The 13,593-nt window shown below is 52.2% G+C and overlaps 5 protein-coding genes across 5 annotated transcripts; 3 read left to right on the top strand and 2 right to left on the bottom strand.

Moving 5' to 3' along the window:
• Positions 1 to 426: 426 nt before the first annotated feature.
• On the top strand, positions 427 to 3,330 carry CDEST_09833 (Putative heterokaryon incompatibility; the record flags this gene model as incomplete). Its single annotated transcript, XM_062925991.1, has 1 exon — positions 427 to 3,330. One exon carries the CDS (start codon positions 427 to 429, stop codon positions 3,232 to 3,234), a length of 2,808 nt encoding a protein of 935 aa, XP_062782042.1. The 3' UTR covers positions 3,235 to 3,330.
• Position 3,331: 1 nt separating this feature from the next.
• Positions 3,332 to 6,798, bottom strand: CDEST_09834 (Putative peptidase S8/S53 domain, Fn3-like domain, immunoglobulin-like, PA domain superfamily). Its single transcript, XM_062925992.1, has 12 exons — positions 6,633 to 6,798; positions 6,223 to 6,561; positions 6,102 to 6,162; positions 5,941 to 6,040; positions 5,809 to 5,863; positions 5,701 to 5,760; positions 4,345 to 5,642; positions 4,173 to 4,282; positions 4,011 to 4,116; positions 3,864 to 3,951; positions 3,534 to 3,793; positions 3,332 to 3,461 (listed from the first exon to the last, which is right to left on the bottom strand). Exons 1-12 carry the CDS (start codon positions 6,768 to 6,770, stop codon positions 3,359 to 3,361), a joined length of 2,718 nt encoding a protein of 905 aa, XP_062782043.1. The 5' UTR covers positions 6,771 to 6,798; the 3' UTR covers positions 3,332 to 3,358.
• A 1,519-nt stretch (positions 6,799 to 8,317) lies between these two features.
• On the top strand, positions 8,318 to 9,369 carry CDEST_09835 (Putative glutathione S-transferase, Thioredoxin-like superfamily). Its single transcript, XM_062925993.1, has 3 exons — positions 8,318 to 8,508; positions 8,565 to 9,062; positions 9,127 to 9,369. The coding sequence occupies exons 1-3, from the start codon at positions 8,436 to 8,438 to the stop codon at positions 9,270 to 9,272; spliced, it is 717 nt and encodes a 238-aa protein (XP_062782044.1). The 5' UTR covers positions 8,318 to 8,435; the 3' UTR covers positions 9,273 to 9,369.
• Positions 9,370 to 9,371: 2 nt separating this feature from the next.
• Positions 9,372 to 10,541, bottom strand: CDEST_09836 (Putative RTA-like protein). Its single transcript, XM_062925994.1, has 2 exons — positions 10,188 to 10,541; positions 9,372 to 10,130 (listed from the first exon to the last, which is right to left on the bottom strand). Exons 1-2 carry the CDS (start codon positions 10,384 to 10,386, stop codon positions 9,445 to 9,447), a joined length of 885 nt encoding a protein of 294 aa, XP_062782045.1. The 5' UTR covers positions 10,387 to 10,541; the 3' UTR covers positions 9,372 to 9,444.
• A 903-nt stretch (positions 10,542 to 11,444) lies between these two features.
• On the top strand, positions 11,445 to 12,381 carry CDEST_09837 (Putative SGNH hydrolase-type esterase domain, SGNH hydrolase superfamily; the record flags this gene model as incomplete). The annotated part of the gene is made up of 3 exons (XM_062925995.1): positions 11,445 to 11,619; positions 11,674 to 11,735; positions 11,803 to 12,381. 3 exons carry the CDS (start codon positions 11,445 to 11,447, stop codon positions 12,379 to 12,381), a joined length of 816 nt encoding a protein of 271 aa, XP_062782046.1.
• Between the last annotated feature and the right edge of the window lie 1,212 nt (positions 12,382 to 13,593).

Below are 13,593 nucleotides of genomic sequence, written 5' to 3' on the forward strand. Positions count from 1 at the left end.
TCCTCATGCGAAAAAGATAGTCAACCATACAAAAGAGAATGCGTTGGCCTGAGCAGTGTAGACAACGCCCGAAAGACCTTTCCACCGGACCGTCTCTCAAGACCTGGGCAGCCCAGTTGGGCTTCTGATTCCGATAATGATACCTTGGACACTTTCATTGTGTTCAATAGTCCCTCGTACTGGCCCGGCTTCATAAACAGAAAACACGGGTTATGTAAGATCCGGCCCATTATTGACACGAAGCCACTACCGGGGGCCAGTCACGCCCCGGTCAGCATCCTACAAATCTTACGTTGATGCGTAGAATATCACAAAATTGATTAAACCATCGGCCAACCAACCAACCCCTCAGCGTCAACTTTGTAATTTTCCAACCCGGACAAGATCAAGTCAAGACTCCAAGACGTACCGAAGCCATCGACTCTCATGTCACGTAACCAATCCCCCGTCGAAGAGGTGCACGACGATCCAGACGGCTATGAGTTTCAAATCGCCCTTGATCAGCTTTCCGCCGGCTCTACAGAGGCGCTGAGGCTGTATCTCGCCCGTAAAAACGGACAAGATCCTGCCACCGTGTCCCTACGAACAACGCCATGGAAGCCGAGCACCAGTGAGGGTACCAAATTGTCTTTCGCCGGCAAGTTGGACGATACAAGAGCGCCAGTCGACAAAGATGGCGCAGTGGTCGACGAAGCCCGGGAGATGCCACGAGTTATTTTCGAAGATACAGAACAGCCCTTCGGCTACAAGGCCCTGGACTCGGAACCACGCCAATTTCGTCTGCTGAGGCTTGCGCCCCCAGACGAGCATGGAGTCACCCGCCAGTTTCAGCTAGAGACGTTCTCGCTCACCGACGCACCGTCTTACTTCTGTCTCTCATACGTTTGGGGAGACCCTGATCGATTCCTCGGGGTCAACTGCAATGGCGAGATGATTTCGGTGACGCAGAATCTCTTCCACGCATTGCGAACGTGCTTCAATAGACACCCCAACTCTTGGCTCTGGGCTGACGGCATCTGTGTCAACCAAGAGGACATTGTCGAGCGAAGTCAGCAGGTGCTGCTAATGGGAGACATATACCGCAATGCATCGATGGTCCTTGCACACCCAGGCCATTTTTCCTATGTTCGAAAGCAACCCGAGGAGGAAAATGCCATGAGGACCGTTCTCGCGGATCGTTTGGGAAGTCTCGGTATGCAAGACATGCTGAGCTTTGGTGCCGAAACCCCGGCGGAGGAGAAGACTCGCGTCGGGGAAGAGAAACCTTACGGCATTGCTGAATTCGCCCTCGAGCCTCTTGATGATGCCTACGACCCCGGGAACATCCAAGGAGCCATCAGCATCATGACGTACATGACGCGAGTCTGGAGCGATACCCGACGAGACAAGATTCTGTCCGACCTGCAATGGAACGAAATCAACCTTCCCGACCCAGGAACGGAGAGCGGCCGTGAGATATGGCACAACCTGGTGCGGTTCTGGACCACGGACTGGTATTTCCGTACCTGGGTGCTGCAGGAGGTGATTCTTGGAGCAAAAGTCGTGGTGTTGTATGGTACAACCGCGATCAGCCTGGAAGCAATCACAGAATTCTGGGATCTTGCGAGACAGCGCGGCCTCCCGCGGCCGCTTCGGATTGGCGCATATGCAGATATCTTCAACATGGTCTTACACCTGAGTCCTGTCGCTTCCTTCAAGATTCTCCGCGATCGACGGGAGGGATTGGACAATTCCCCAGGGAATGTCGAGGACGACGTCAAGCCCCTGGGTGGCAGCCCAAACCAGAATGATATCGGCATCCTGACCCCTATCAACGGAAACAAGAACAGCAAAGCCTCCGACAACCCAGCGGCGGTGAAATCATCGAGCCTTCTAGAGCTACTGTGTTTAACCAGGAACAACCTCGCTACCGATCCCAGGGACAAGATTTATGGGCTTCTCGGTCTCACTGACGACATGCTTGCTCGATCCATTGTTCCCGACTACAGCTATGACAACACTCCGGCAAAGGTATTCATCGAAGTTGCCACTCGTATGGTGGAGTTAGGGCATGCTGCAGATCTGTTGCATCACGCAGGTATCGATCAAGCCGTCCAGGGTCTGCCCTCCTGGGCTCCCGACTGGACGATGCAGTCACGCTCGACACTGCCAGTGCACCTGTACAGCTGTCTTCCCGACACCTCACCGACCGTGTCGATCTTGAACTCAGACGAGAGACCCAATTTGAGAGTGCGAGGAGCAGTCCTGGCCCGAATCAACACACCCGGACCAGCTTGGAGGTATTACTCCCATGACCCCTCCTCACCACCGTTCAGCAGCTTCAAGAACGCCCGCGAGACCGAAATCCCGCCTTTCAACGACGAGGATGCTAGGAACTTTATTTTCGCATTCTTGTCGTATGCTGCTGAAGGAAGTCTCGAGGAAAGATACCACCCAGAGGGGCTTAACGACGCGCTGGTGCGGACGTTGGCTGTAGATTGTTCGTGGCAAAACGAGAGAATCGGAGCCAGACGCCCTCCGCAGAATGTTGAAGAAACGCAAGCGACCGAAACCGCTGTTGGGATGAGCGAGGCGCCAGCCACGTCCGCGTCCGCGTCTGCATCAGATGCATTCTTTGCCGGTGTCGATGCCTTTCGACGCTTCTACGCCCGCGGCCCGGACTCGGAAGAGGACCTGAAAAAGCCGGGAATCCGTCTTCACCAGACACACATCTTTCAATGGCTTCTCGACTTTGACCAAAAAGTTGAAGCTGACCTGCAACAACGCATGGTCCCGTTCACCGTCCCATTCCAGGAGGCGCAGCGGGGGCGGAGATGGGCCGCTATCGGCACCAGGGGCCCCAAAACGACGGAGGACTTGGCCCGAGATGCGGCAAAAAAGGCAGAGGACCCATCGAAGCATTCATATGATACAAAGGCATTGACCGATTGTTTCATGGGCACCGTGCCGTGGGACGCGGAGACGGAAGACTACGTTGTTCTGTTCGAAGGCTTCAGGACGCCATTTGTCCTACGCAAGTCCCTAGAAGAGACCACAAGCAACGGGAAGCCGGTCTTCAATCTGATCGGAGATTGCTATGTACACGGCGCTATGGACGGTCAGTTGATGGCTTGGGTCGACGAGATGGAGGAAGAATTGCAACTTTGTCAGGTGGGGAAGGATGCGAAGGGAAGGGCATATGCCATACGAACTCCGGGAGGATTTGCCTCTTTCGAGGACTTCATTATTACTTGATCCTGCAACTAGAAACTTGTTAATGTGAACACACGCTTCTTTTTGACCCTTCTTCTCACAAGTGGCCGATACCTTGAAGCGATGAAGCTCACTAATGAGAGGCCGAGTTTTAATGCGCCGTATATCAAACAGTGTAAGGCAGGATTGTGATCTGAGGAGTCTCCCAGATATCCCAATTGTCAGAGTGCTCCGGGTTGCTAAAAGGCGTGAGTGCGGCAAATCGAATCCTGAACTAGGTCATCAGTATCTAACCTCGACATTCGCAAACATTCGGGATGCTCCAGGACTCGGTAACTCACATGTAGTTGCCAGGGGCGATATAGCTCCCGTTGGCCAACTTGCCCAGCCACCAGAACCGATCGGTCAGCTCACTCCACGTCGTCGTTCTCTCAATTCCCCGCATTGGGAAAGGCAGAACCTTCTCTCGGTCCATCGTCGCAGGATCGAATGTGACAGAGCTGGACGCGTATGTCGAGTACGTCGCCGCTCCGATGTAGCCGTTCTCTCCAACGACCGGAGGATAAGTCCAGTCCGACTCTTTGTAATCCTTATCAAAGATCTGAAGAACAGTCAGCAATCGCTGTTGATGGGTTTGGGCTGACATGCGGAGACGGTTCATCGTGACTTACATCCCATCGCAGCTCCTTCGTTCCCCACTTGAACTTTGCATTGACCTTTGGAAAGTCCTGCGCAGCGCGACTTGTGTTGAAGGCATACCTGAGAATTGTTATTTCTTTGAGGCCCATACTACTACTGCCTGCCACTTGAGTACTTACGTATGATACGCATCAATGTCTTGGCTGCCGGGACCCGATCTCTGAAAGGGATAACTGGGAGGAAACATTGTGCCTCTCATCTGGATCTTCAAGTCGAAGGCCGCACCTAGAAGACGGTTAGTAACCACGAATGGTAAGTGGAAAACGTAAATTAGATCGTACCCATGTAAGGAACAGCGACTGTCTCGCCATTGCTTCCTTTGATGATGATCCTGCCGCTGTACACCGGTAGTTTCGCCTCGTCGACAGTCTCTGGGAACATGAAATTGAACCTGCGATACGTAGTCAGGTTACCGCGTTTCGTTGATTATCTGCGGTCCCGATCGGAACTTACTGGGCCTCTTTCGACTCGCCAGGGTTGACACGGAAGACGCCCGACGGGAAAGTGACTGTCGGAACGAGGCTGAAAGGCTTCACGTCTAGGATGTCTGCGAGTAAACCAGAGGTTCTTCCCTGAGCGAAGAACCCGCCTGCCGGCTCCAGTGTGAAGTTGTAGGTTACTGGGCTGTCGTCATAATTCGTGATCTCAACCTTGTGGTACCGACTGAACGATCCGGTGTCGTTGAGTGCAAACTTGTCGAACGACAGCGATGTCTTGTAATCCAGGAGTTTCGATGCGTTGAGGAGCCCGCTTCCCACTTGAGTGACTGGAGCAAGAAATCCAAAGTCCGTAGGAAGGCCCTGTGGCTCGAAAAGCTGCCATGGTAGGCTTTCCCCGCTGGAGATGATGCGCCTTGAGAGCTTTTTGGCAAAGTCCTTTCCGTGAACGGAACGACCTCCGTGCTTGCTGATGTAAAGAGCGGCGACGCCTGCAACATATGGCGTTGCCATGGAGGTACCACTGAGGACTTTGTAGGTGCCGTCCAGATATGTACTGTAGATATTGGCGCCAGGGGCGGCAATGTCAGGTTTGATCTCCAGCTCGTAGGTGCCACCCCAGGAGGTGTACTGCGAGGGGATGCCGCCGGCGGCATCGAAGAAACCAACAGCCCAGTTGCCGTCTGCAGGCACGGTGAAGTCTGCGATGACGCTACCCCCGGCTTTGACGGTCTCGATGATGGCTGCTCCAGCCTTGGCATCAATCAGTGCCATTTGGGACTTGTAAGCCGAGTTGGCAACTAGTTCAAACGGGCGGGAGTTGTCGTTGTAGAAAAGGACGTGGCGGGCGCCGAACTTTTCAACATTTGTCTGCTTCACGTAAGGCGTGCATGTCCCTCTCCGGATGAGCACGATGACGTCCGAGAGGTCTGGCGTCGTGTCCGGCAGCGGGCTGCACGCTTCCGCTGGGTTGCTGGTGTCAAAACCCAGCGGGAGAATGGGCAGGCCGGTAGTGTTCCAAAGGGCTCTGTTTACCGGAGGTATGTATGCAAGCTGAGTGGTGCTAGCCTCGCCGTTCAGATTGAAAGTTGCGTGCCATGGTCTTGCGGGAATTCGACTGGTATCGACAGAAGCAACCGCGAGTACTTCCTTGCCGGACGATCCAGTGCTGGCATAGAACGGACCCTCGTCACCGTCGTTACCGGCTGCGATGGTGACGACGACTCCTTGCTCCACGATTCTGGATGCCACAGTAGCCCAAGGCCCGTCCGAGAAGCCGTTGGCACGACCGATGCTTGCAGTAATGATATCTGCCTAAGACAGAGATGAGTGATGATCAAATCGAAGTGATCAGAGCATGCAATTCACTCACGCCTGACTCGTATGCCATAATGGTTGCTTCTACCAAAGTGTCCTCGTCGGTGCCCTCGAACTACCCAGATCAGTACATGTGTCGTCTCATGTGGAAAACCGACCTTACAGCGCCAAAGACTTTGAAAGCAACAATCTCTGCCTCTGGTGCAACACCGACGTAGCTGGGGTGTTGAAAGCATTAGCCGTCGCATCGAGAGCCATAAGCTTTCGCGTCCTGATGCGCAAGAACTCAACTTACAAGTCGCTCTTCCCGGCGATTATACCGGCAACATGAGTGCCATGCCCGAGTGAGTCCAAAGGATCTCCGTCAGGATTTTTCTCATTGGATCCATCGTACTCTGTAAACGAACGTCAGCCCTCATTGGCGCGCTCAGGGTGTCAATTGTCTGATTCGAATACCTTCGCCAACAAGATCGTAACCACCCGCGACTTTGAACCCGGGGCCGAACCCGCCACCAAGCTGGAAGTGTTACTTATCAGAGTCTCGCAACATCAGTCACCTACGAGATCGGTAACTTACAGCAGGGTGGCGGTAGTCAACTCCTGAGTCGATAACCGCAACCTTCACGCCCTTGCCCAGAATACCGGCTTCGTGGAGTTTGTCGACTCCAGTCGAGAAATGAATGGACCAGTTCTTGGCAGTGGCGTCGTCGCCAAATGACCCCTGAGATATCACAGGTGCAAGTCGGTAGGTTTTCACAGGCCAAGCCTGGGCGACCTCGCCAACATTTTGCAGCGTGTCCAGATTGTCGATTTCCGATTCAACGCTGAGGCCAGAAAAAATGTCGCTATCAAATGACTTGAGAACCCTGGAGCCGGTGGCTTCAATCTTCCGTGACAAGTCATCTAGAACAGTGCCCTACAAGCAAATCATGTCTGTCAACACAGGGGCATGCCGACGATTCCCCTCTTGGACCTTTTCTCACTCACCGGCTCCGCCTCAACAATGAACTTTTTAGTATTGACAATGCTGTTTTGGGCACCGTCCTGCCTTCGGCCGAGTCGGGACCGGTTGGTTGCTTCCGCAACCCCCAAGGTCGCTACCCAGAACAAGAGACGGAGACGCATGTCGACAGCCAAAGCTTGAGTAGTTGTGAACGACGCTGAGCAAACCGGACTTTGGTGCGAAATGACAACCTCATATGTGATTGTGTCGTTGCTGTTGGGGGCACCCGGATAGCACGGTGCAACAGTCTAGCAGGACCATCTGCTCACGAGTGGACCGCGAATCCACAGTGTGCTGCCAAAACAGATTTCTCCTGCATGTTCTGGTCGGGTTCCTGGCATGCTGTATATCGTCCTGCCGGATTGGGATTCGTGTTCATCGTACAGCCATTTGCTTCCCTGGCAGCCAGGGTCGTAATGGCGGCCGAAAAGAGTCCCTACGACCGTTGTCGACTCTTGGGTTCACCTAGCATCCCTGTCGATGCAGCACCGCCGCCAAGTAACACGCACACACATCATCAAACACGCGCATATTGGCTCACCCCTCTGGCTAAGTGGAAGCAGGATGCCCGGCCCGGTGCGGGTAACAGGCACTCGGGGGAGCCCTTATCTACAAAAGAAAGATTCGTTAGCCAACTAATGGCAACAACACTGAAGGTGCGAGGGAAGAATAAACTAATGAACTCAACTCCTCTCTACACCAAGAGCAAAAATAAAATCTCAATGCTTGATGCGGAATCTAACCACTTATTCTCCCCGAGGTGGGCTCGAACCACCAACCTCCAGATTAACAGTCTGACGCGCTAGCCAATTGTGCCATCGGGGATATTGAGACCCAAGTTGTTGAGCTTGCGTCGATGTCAAGTGAATTATTGCCGCAGTGGACACCGATTGTGGGACGCAAACCCCTGAAAGCAAAGGTTATCCGCACCTACTGTGGACCCTTTTTCGGCCGATTCTGTTAAGGGATACTGTACTGCATCGATTGAACCCAGCAGAAACCTTAAAGGAAAGATCATAAGCCTATTTGCTACTGATATTCACTTCGGATGGTTTGATGGGCTGCCTGGTCGGCGCCTCGATGCAACAAGAATAGAGATATCGCGGTCACACGAAGACCAGGACAACGGCTTTTGGCAAGTCAGATCGTTAGCTTCAAACTGGGTTCCTTCGGCGGATTCGTGAGACGAGGTCGTTCATCTGACAAGCCAACGATGCACAGCTTTTTCTACGGCGTCCTCCGGGTTATTGTCGTCTCGTGACGGCCGTTCTCTGTAAAACGTCGAGCACACGTGCAGTGGGTATGCTAGGTGGGTAGCGCTGAGCCACTCCCAAACTTTTCCCAAAGAACAGGGAGTGGTAAATGACGTTGGAGAAAACACATGGAGAAAACACAAGTACCATCACATCATCGTAGACTGATTATAAAATCTCACAATGTAGGACATGGAGGACTTGTTTGGTGATGTGCACACCATGCATGGTTTTACAACAGGGTCTCCACGACCAATCCGGACTCGTCCAATGCAAACAAGGGGATCAACGCACATTGATAACTAGTGCTTAGTCGTCTGTTGTTCTCCGAAGGGCGCTGCTGACGAGTAGCAAGCTTGGCCGTCTCGCCACGAGATCATCTCCAAGTGGATTTGTAATAATTGCTCCGCACCTGTCTCCGTTTTGCCCCCAGGGAAATCTCACCCTCTTCATTTACAGAAACCGACAGGTGTTTGCGTTCTTATCAAATCAAAAAATCACTTCCTCTTGTTGAAATCCCATCATCGAGTCAAAATGTCTGGCCAATTGGTTCTATTTGACATCCCAGACCGCAACGGCACCTGTTGGTCCCTGAACCCTTGGAAGAGTGAGTTATGCTACCATCTAGGGCGTATTTCGAAGATGACTGACGTCAGACACCAGCCCGACTGGCACTCAACTACAAGGGCATCAAGTACAAAACCGAATGGCTCGAGTACCCAGACATTGAGCCCCGGTTGGCGGCTACTGGCCTGGAGGGTGATCCCAGCCAGATCGCCCCGTTCACGTGTCCCACTGTCCGATTTCCCGACGGGACGTACGTCATGAACAGCGCCAAGATCATCAAGCGCATCGAGGCCGACTATCCTGAGCCGTCTCTCCACGCGGACTCGGAGGTTCTCCAGCAGATGTACGACTTGCTTAGCGAGACCTTTGATGCCTTGGGTCCCGTGTTCTTGCCCATCGCGCCTCGAGACATCCTTAGCAAGGAAAGCGCGGAGTATTTTTGGGAGACTCGGGCGGTTCGGTTCGGTATGACTTTGGATAGGTTGGAGGAGACGCAGGGTGGTGAGCCCGCGTGGGCCAAGGCCAAGGCGTCGTTGGAGAAAACAGCGGCTCTGTTGGACAAGACTGAAGGGCCCTTTTTCCTCGGAGACAAATGTGAAGCGCTCCCAACTCTTCGATTCCCAGCTATCTCGGCGCTTCTTTGCTGACCAAATCATAGTCTCCTACATCGACTGCGTCTACGTCGGATTCCTGTTTTTCGCCAAGAGGTTCGGCGAGGACAACTATCAGCGCATCATTCGGCACTCGGAGTCGTTCGATAAGCTTTACAAAGCTTGCGAGAAATGGTTGCAGCGAAAGGATTAAGTAACTGCTAGACCTTGAAAGCTGTAGCAGCAATATAGGCTTTGCGATCGCTTGTCAGATGTTGATGATGTATCGGTGAACAATAGGCGCTGCATGCATGCAAGGTTGAACTCGGATCTAACTAACAAAAGAAAAAGAAAAACAAAACTACTATGATGATTATTTTCAACATCTAACGCCTCTCCAGCATTATGTTTGACTCGTCAGGCCATGTGTACGCCTTGATACGGCTTACGTCGCGGACCAGTCTTCCTGGATGGATCCAGAGATACAACGACATGATTGCAACCATGGGAACGGCGTCAAAGAGATAGAGGAAAATCTCGTGCCTCATGATGAACCCGTCCTCGCCTTGGAGATACTCAATACCCCTTACCAAACTTCTGACGAACATCAAAGAGGCGACCGCGTACGTCATCAGATAGTACTTCCTCCACTGGATGCCTGCGCGCGTCGCGTTGAGCTCGCTCGCTTCTCGTTGAGCGCATCGATGGGAGTGCCAACACGAGAGTGTGAAGAGGGTTATAACCGCAAGCTGGGCGATCAGGCCAGACATGATGAGTGTTTTGGCCATCTTAATGCCATCTGGGTCGCCCGAGGCGGGCATCACGGCTCCGAAGACTTGTGTCACGAAGCAGCCGATATCGACGACGACGTAGAAGAAGGCCGTCAGGCGGGGACTTATCATAGTGTGTCGTCGGAGGTCGAGGGCTATGATGATACGACCGAGACTCATGTAGATCGTCGCGGCGAACAGGGGCGGGGATCCAAGAATCAGCAGGTTCTGAAGGATAAACGGCCCGGCTACGGCCGGAGTTTCATGTGCTTTCGCGCGTCCATAATAGCCGAATGCCTCTCCTTCAATATGTTGTTAGATGACTGGATGACCCGGGGAGGGAGAAAGTTGTAACCTACCGATGCCCCCGAGAATAAAAGGAATGAAATGCCACGACCGAAGCCAGAACATATACCCAATATGGCCCAAGACACCAATGGCAAAAAGAACAAGGAATGCCCATCCTGCTTCTCCGTTCGGCCGGTAGTGGTAAAAGACAATTTGTGTCCCGTTAACGACGGGGCCAAAAGGGCCTCCGCCGTCTAGCTCGTTGACCATAATTCCTGAGGCCTGTGTTGTATGTCTTTCTTATCGGTTGCCGTTGCAAGTGACTCGTGAGCGTCGATGTTGGCTGGCTGGCGAGCGAGGTGGGAGACGGGAGAAAACGAATGAGAGTAATAAAAAAAATTGACAATGCCAAACCAAAAGCCAAGAAACTTGGATCGGTTGATCTTGTCTCTTATAATATTCCCAGAGACTGAAAAGAAGTGACGACGATTCAGGGGCGGTCCACCGTGGCAGTGTATGTCGTATTACAATACGACCATTTCTGCGACGCGAATTTTCGTATTATGATACGACAATACGACAATCAGTGGTGAGTGGGATGGATCCACCTTCAAAAGTGCTCCGTGAAGTTACTGAAACGTATTTTCTCGAGATTACACACGGCTAATTTTCTTCCAGTGAAATGCAAGAGAATCGACATCAATCTTGTGTTTTGTTTGTCCAGCGACTGGATAATTTACTTCGGCCTTGTTGAATTTTGATGACTTGGATCGGATGGTAGGGTAATGACAAGCGAATCCTTGTGCCGATCCTACATTACCATCTTCTCTCAGCCTTCGCATCCTCTCCCCAGCTCATAGCTTGCCTAGCTTGTCCCAAGTCCAGGGTGTCCATGAAATGATAACCATCTTTCTGAGAGTTTTCAATATGGCTCTTACTGCTGCTTAATCCAAACACGCAAAGAAAACTGATATCAGCTAAAATCGAAGCGGCTAGTCATCGTTTTATGATTGAGTGCCGAATTCCAGTCTAGCAGTTACCGTAGGGACTGAGGCTTTCGGTATGGAACAACTTTATTTGCGCCTAGGTATCTTGCTGCATCCGTCAATTTTCCATGTCCTTGTGCTAAGTCACGGAAAAGTCCGTCTGAAACAGACGTCAAAACTCCCAACGACCACCTTACGCATCGCGCAGAATTTCATCGAACCTCTCGGGCTCAACCCGATACCACGTTACTGTGCTCGACATACCTTGCGAGGCGTATCATCATCCTCGACTCAAAGAGACAACGCCGCATCAAATCCAACGGATTGCATATTGTTGAAAACATGGGCTCGAACGACCCACTGAGATTTAGGGGTTCCAAGCCGGGCCAGGCAATCAAGCCCGGGACGACGCTCCGCATCTTGTGTGTTGGCGATTCAATCACCGTTGGGTTTCTCAGTGATATGGATAGAGGAGATGGCAACGGATACAGACTCAAGCTTCTAGAGGACCTGTCAAGTCAGTTCGGCCCAGCAACGCTTCCTTCAAGCAGCGAGCTGACATGCGGAGCAGAAGATAAGGTGGTCTTTGCAGGAACAGAAACCATGAATGGCACAATGCCTGGCGGTTATTTCGTAAGCACGCCCTGACATCGACCTGTCCTCATCTTGGGCTCGGCTGATGAAGAATCCGACATGAAAGGCGGCTTGGTCGGCCATGACCATCAAGTTCATTTCAGAACATGTCGGGCCATCCCTGGCGCAGAGGCCAAATATCATACTCATTCACGCCGGTACGAATGACATGAATCCCGACCCAAACGTATCCAGGGAAGGACACGATCCGAAAGAGGCCGCAGATCGTCTCGGTGAGCTCATCGATAAGACCGTCATGGCGTGTCCTGATGCCACGGTCCTCGTGGGGATGATCATCGGCTGTCACGATGAGACGCAGATGAGGAACATCGCTCAATTTCGATCCTTGATCCCGGACATTGTTAAAGCTCGACAGAATGCAAAGAAACACGTTCTCGCCGTCGATTTCTCGACCTTCCCCATGAATGCTCTGAGGGACGGCATCCACCCTACAAATCCGGGGTACAGGTTGATGGGGGACTACTGGTACGATTTCATCACGCAGATCCCCGCCGGTTGGATCCAAAAGCCGATTGGCGATGATCCTCGTCGGTCAAGTGAGCTCCTTCATGAGAAATTGACCGAAAAGGTGACGGCAACTTGGTGCCAGCGAATCTATCAGTTGGTGTTTGGCAAGACAGCATAACAGATCGTCTCATTGCATCTTTTTTGGCTCAGGGCATTGATTTGGAGTAAATAAGAGTATTGGTAATGTCTGTCTTTGCGAGTTGAGTACGATCTTGGCTTCTGGGACCGGACCTGGACCGGAGGATTGATCGGAGCAACTGGCCGGAGCTCTCCCGGGACTCTGACGATGATGGGGATGTTCAGGTATGACTTAACTCGGCGTCCCTGCTCTCATAAACAGACATAAACTGGGCCTGTATGTTACATGAATTGGATCTGAAGCATCTTTCCAGACTGAACATCATCTGTCTTTGTGTACTATTTCCTACCATCAGGGCTGATCTACACCTTCGCTAGGTTGACTTCAATCTAAGCTGTGACACGAGAAAGGATATCCCCCTTTCGTGCGCACTAATAAGCTGGGGAAGACTCTTCGATCCGGAACCCCATTGTTCATTGTAATCCATTGTGTCTTTTATTACTTTGTAGTGCAGCAACCAACGAAATGGTTGCTGAAGACGACCGTTGAATGCATCGCCCATCGGCCTAAATGCCAGCGAGGGACCGATGTTACGAGGTTAGAGGAACACAGGATTCGACCGCCAAATCAGGAATGTTTATGTCATTGGCATGCAAGAGGGATCGAAAGCATATGACCTGGCGTTAAATGGCGAGAGTGGCTTGCATCTGCAGCGGAAACATAAGCAGCCAACCCAATCAGCATCGTGGGACGATCGGAGTAGAAGCGCTAGGATGCTCCCCCGGACTATCAAAAGACGGATAACAGTCATAAGCAGCACTCTCTTCGTTTAGGCTAAATAGCTATTGCCGGCGCTGATCGTGCTTAATACATGGGTTGAGCCGTCGTTCTCACGCGGGGTAGCAGCCCGGGGTTTGCCTGGGTGTCACACAAGGAGAGGGGAGGGAAACCTCACACACCCGTGTTTTCTCGTTTCAGACGAAAGGCAATCACTGTGGGAATGAAGTAGCTTGGTGCCCAGAGTCTTGGTATCTGCCTCCATCCGTACTGGGTCGGTATCCCACCTGTTTTGATAGGGCCGGCCATTCAGGCGGAAACGCGCCACGGCGCCGTAAGAGAAGGATTACTGTCACTTGATTAAGCTATGCCCCTGCGCCGCAACATTGCTTCTGGTGGAAATATAAATGCCGAAATCCCCATCGAAGCTTGAGAGCTGTCATTCCCGTGCGTTTGTTCATTTTTCACGTCACA

Source organism: Colletotrichum destructivum, chromosome 6 (assembly GCF_034447905.1).
Source record: "Colletotrichum destructivum chromosome 6, complete sequence".
Classification (NCBI taxonomy): domain Eukaryota; kingdom Fungi; phylum Ascomycota; class Sordariomycetes; order Glomerellales; family Glomerellaceae; genus Colletotrichum; species Colletotrichum destructivum.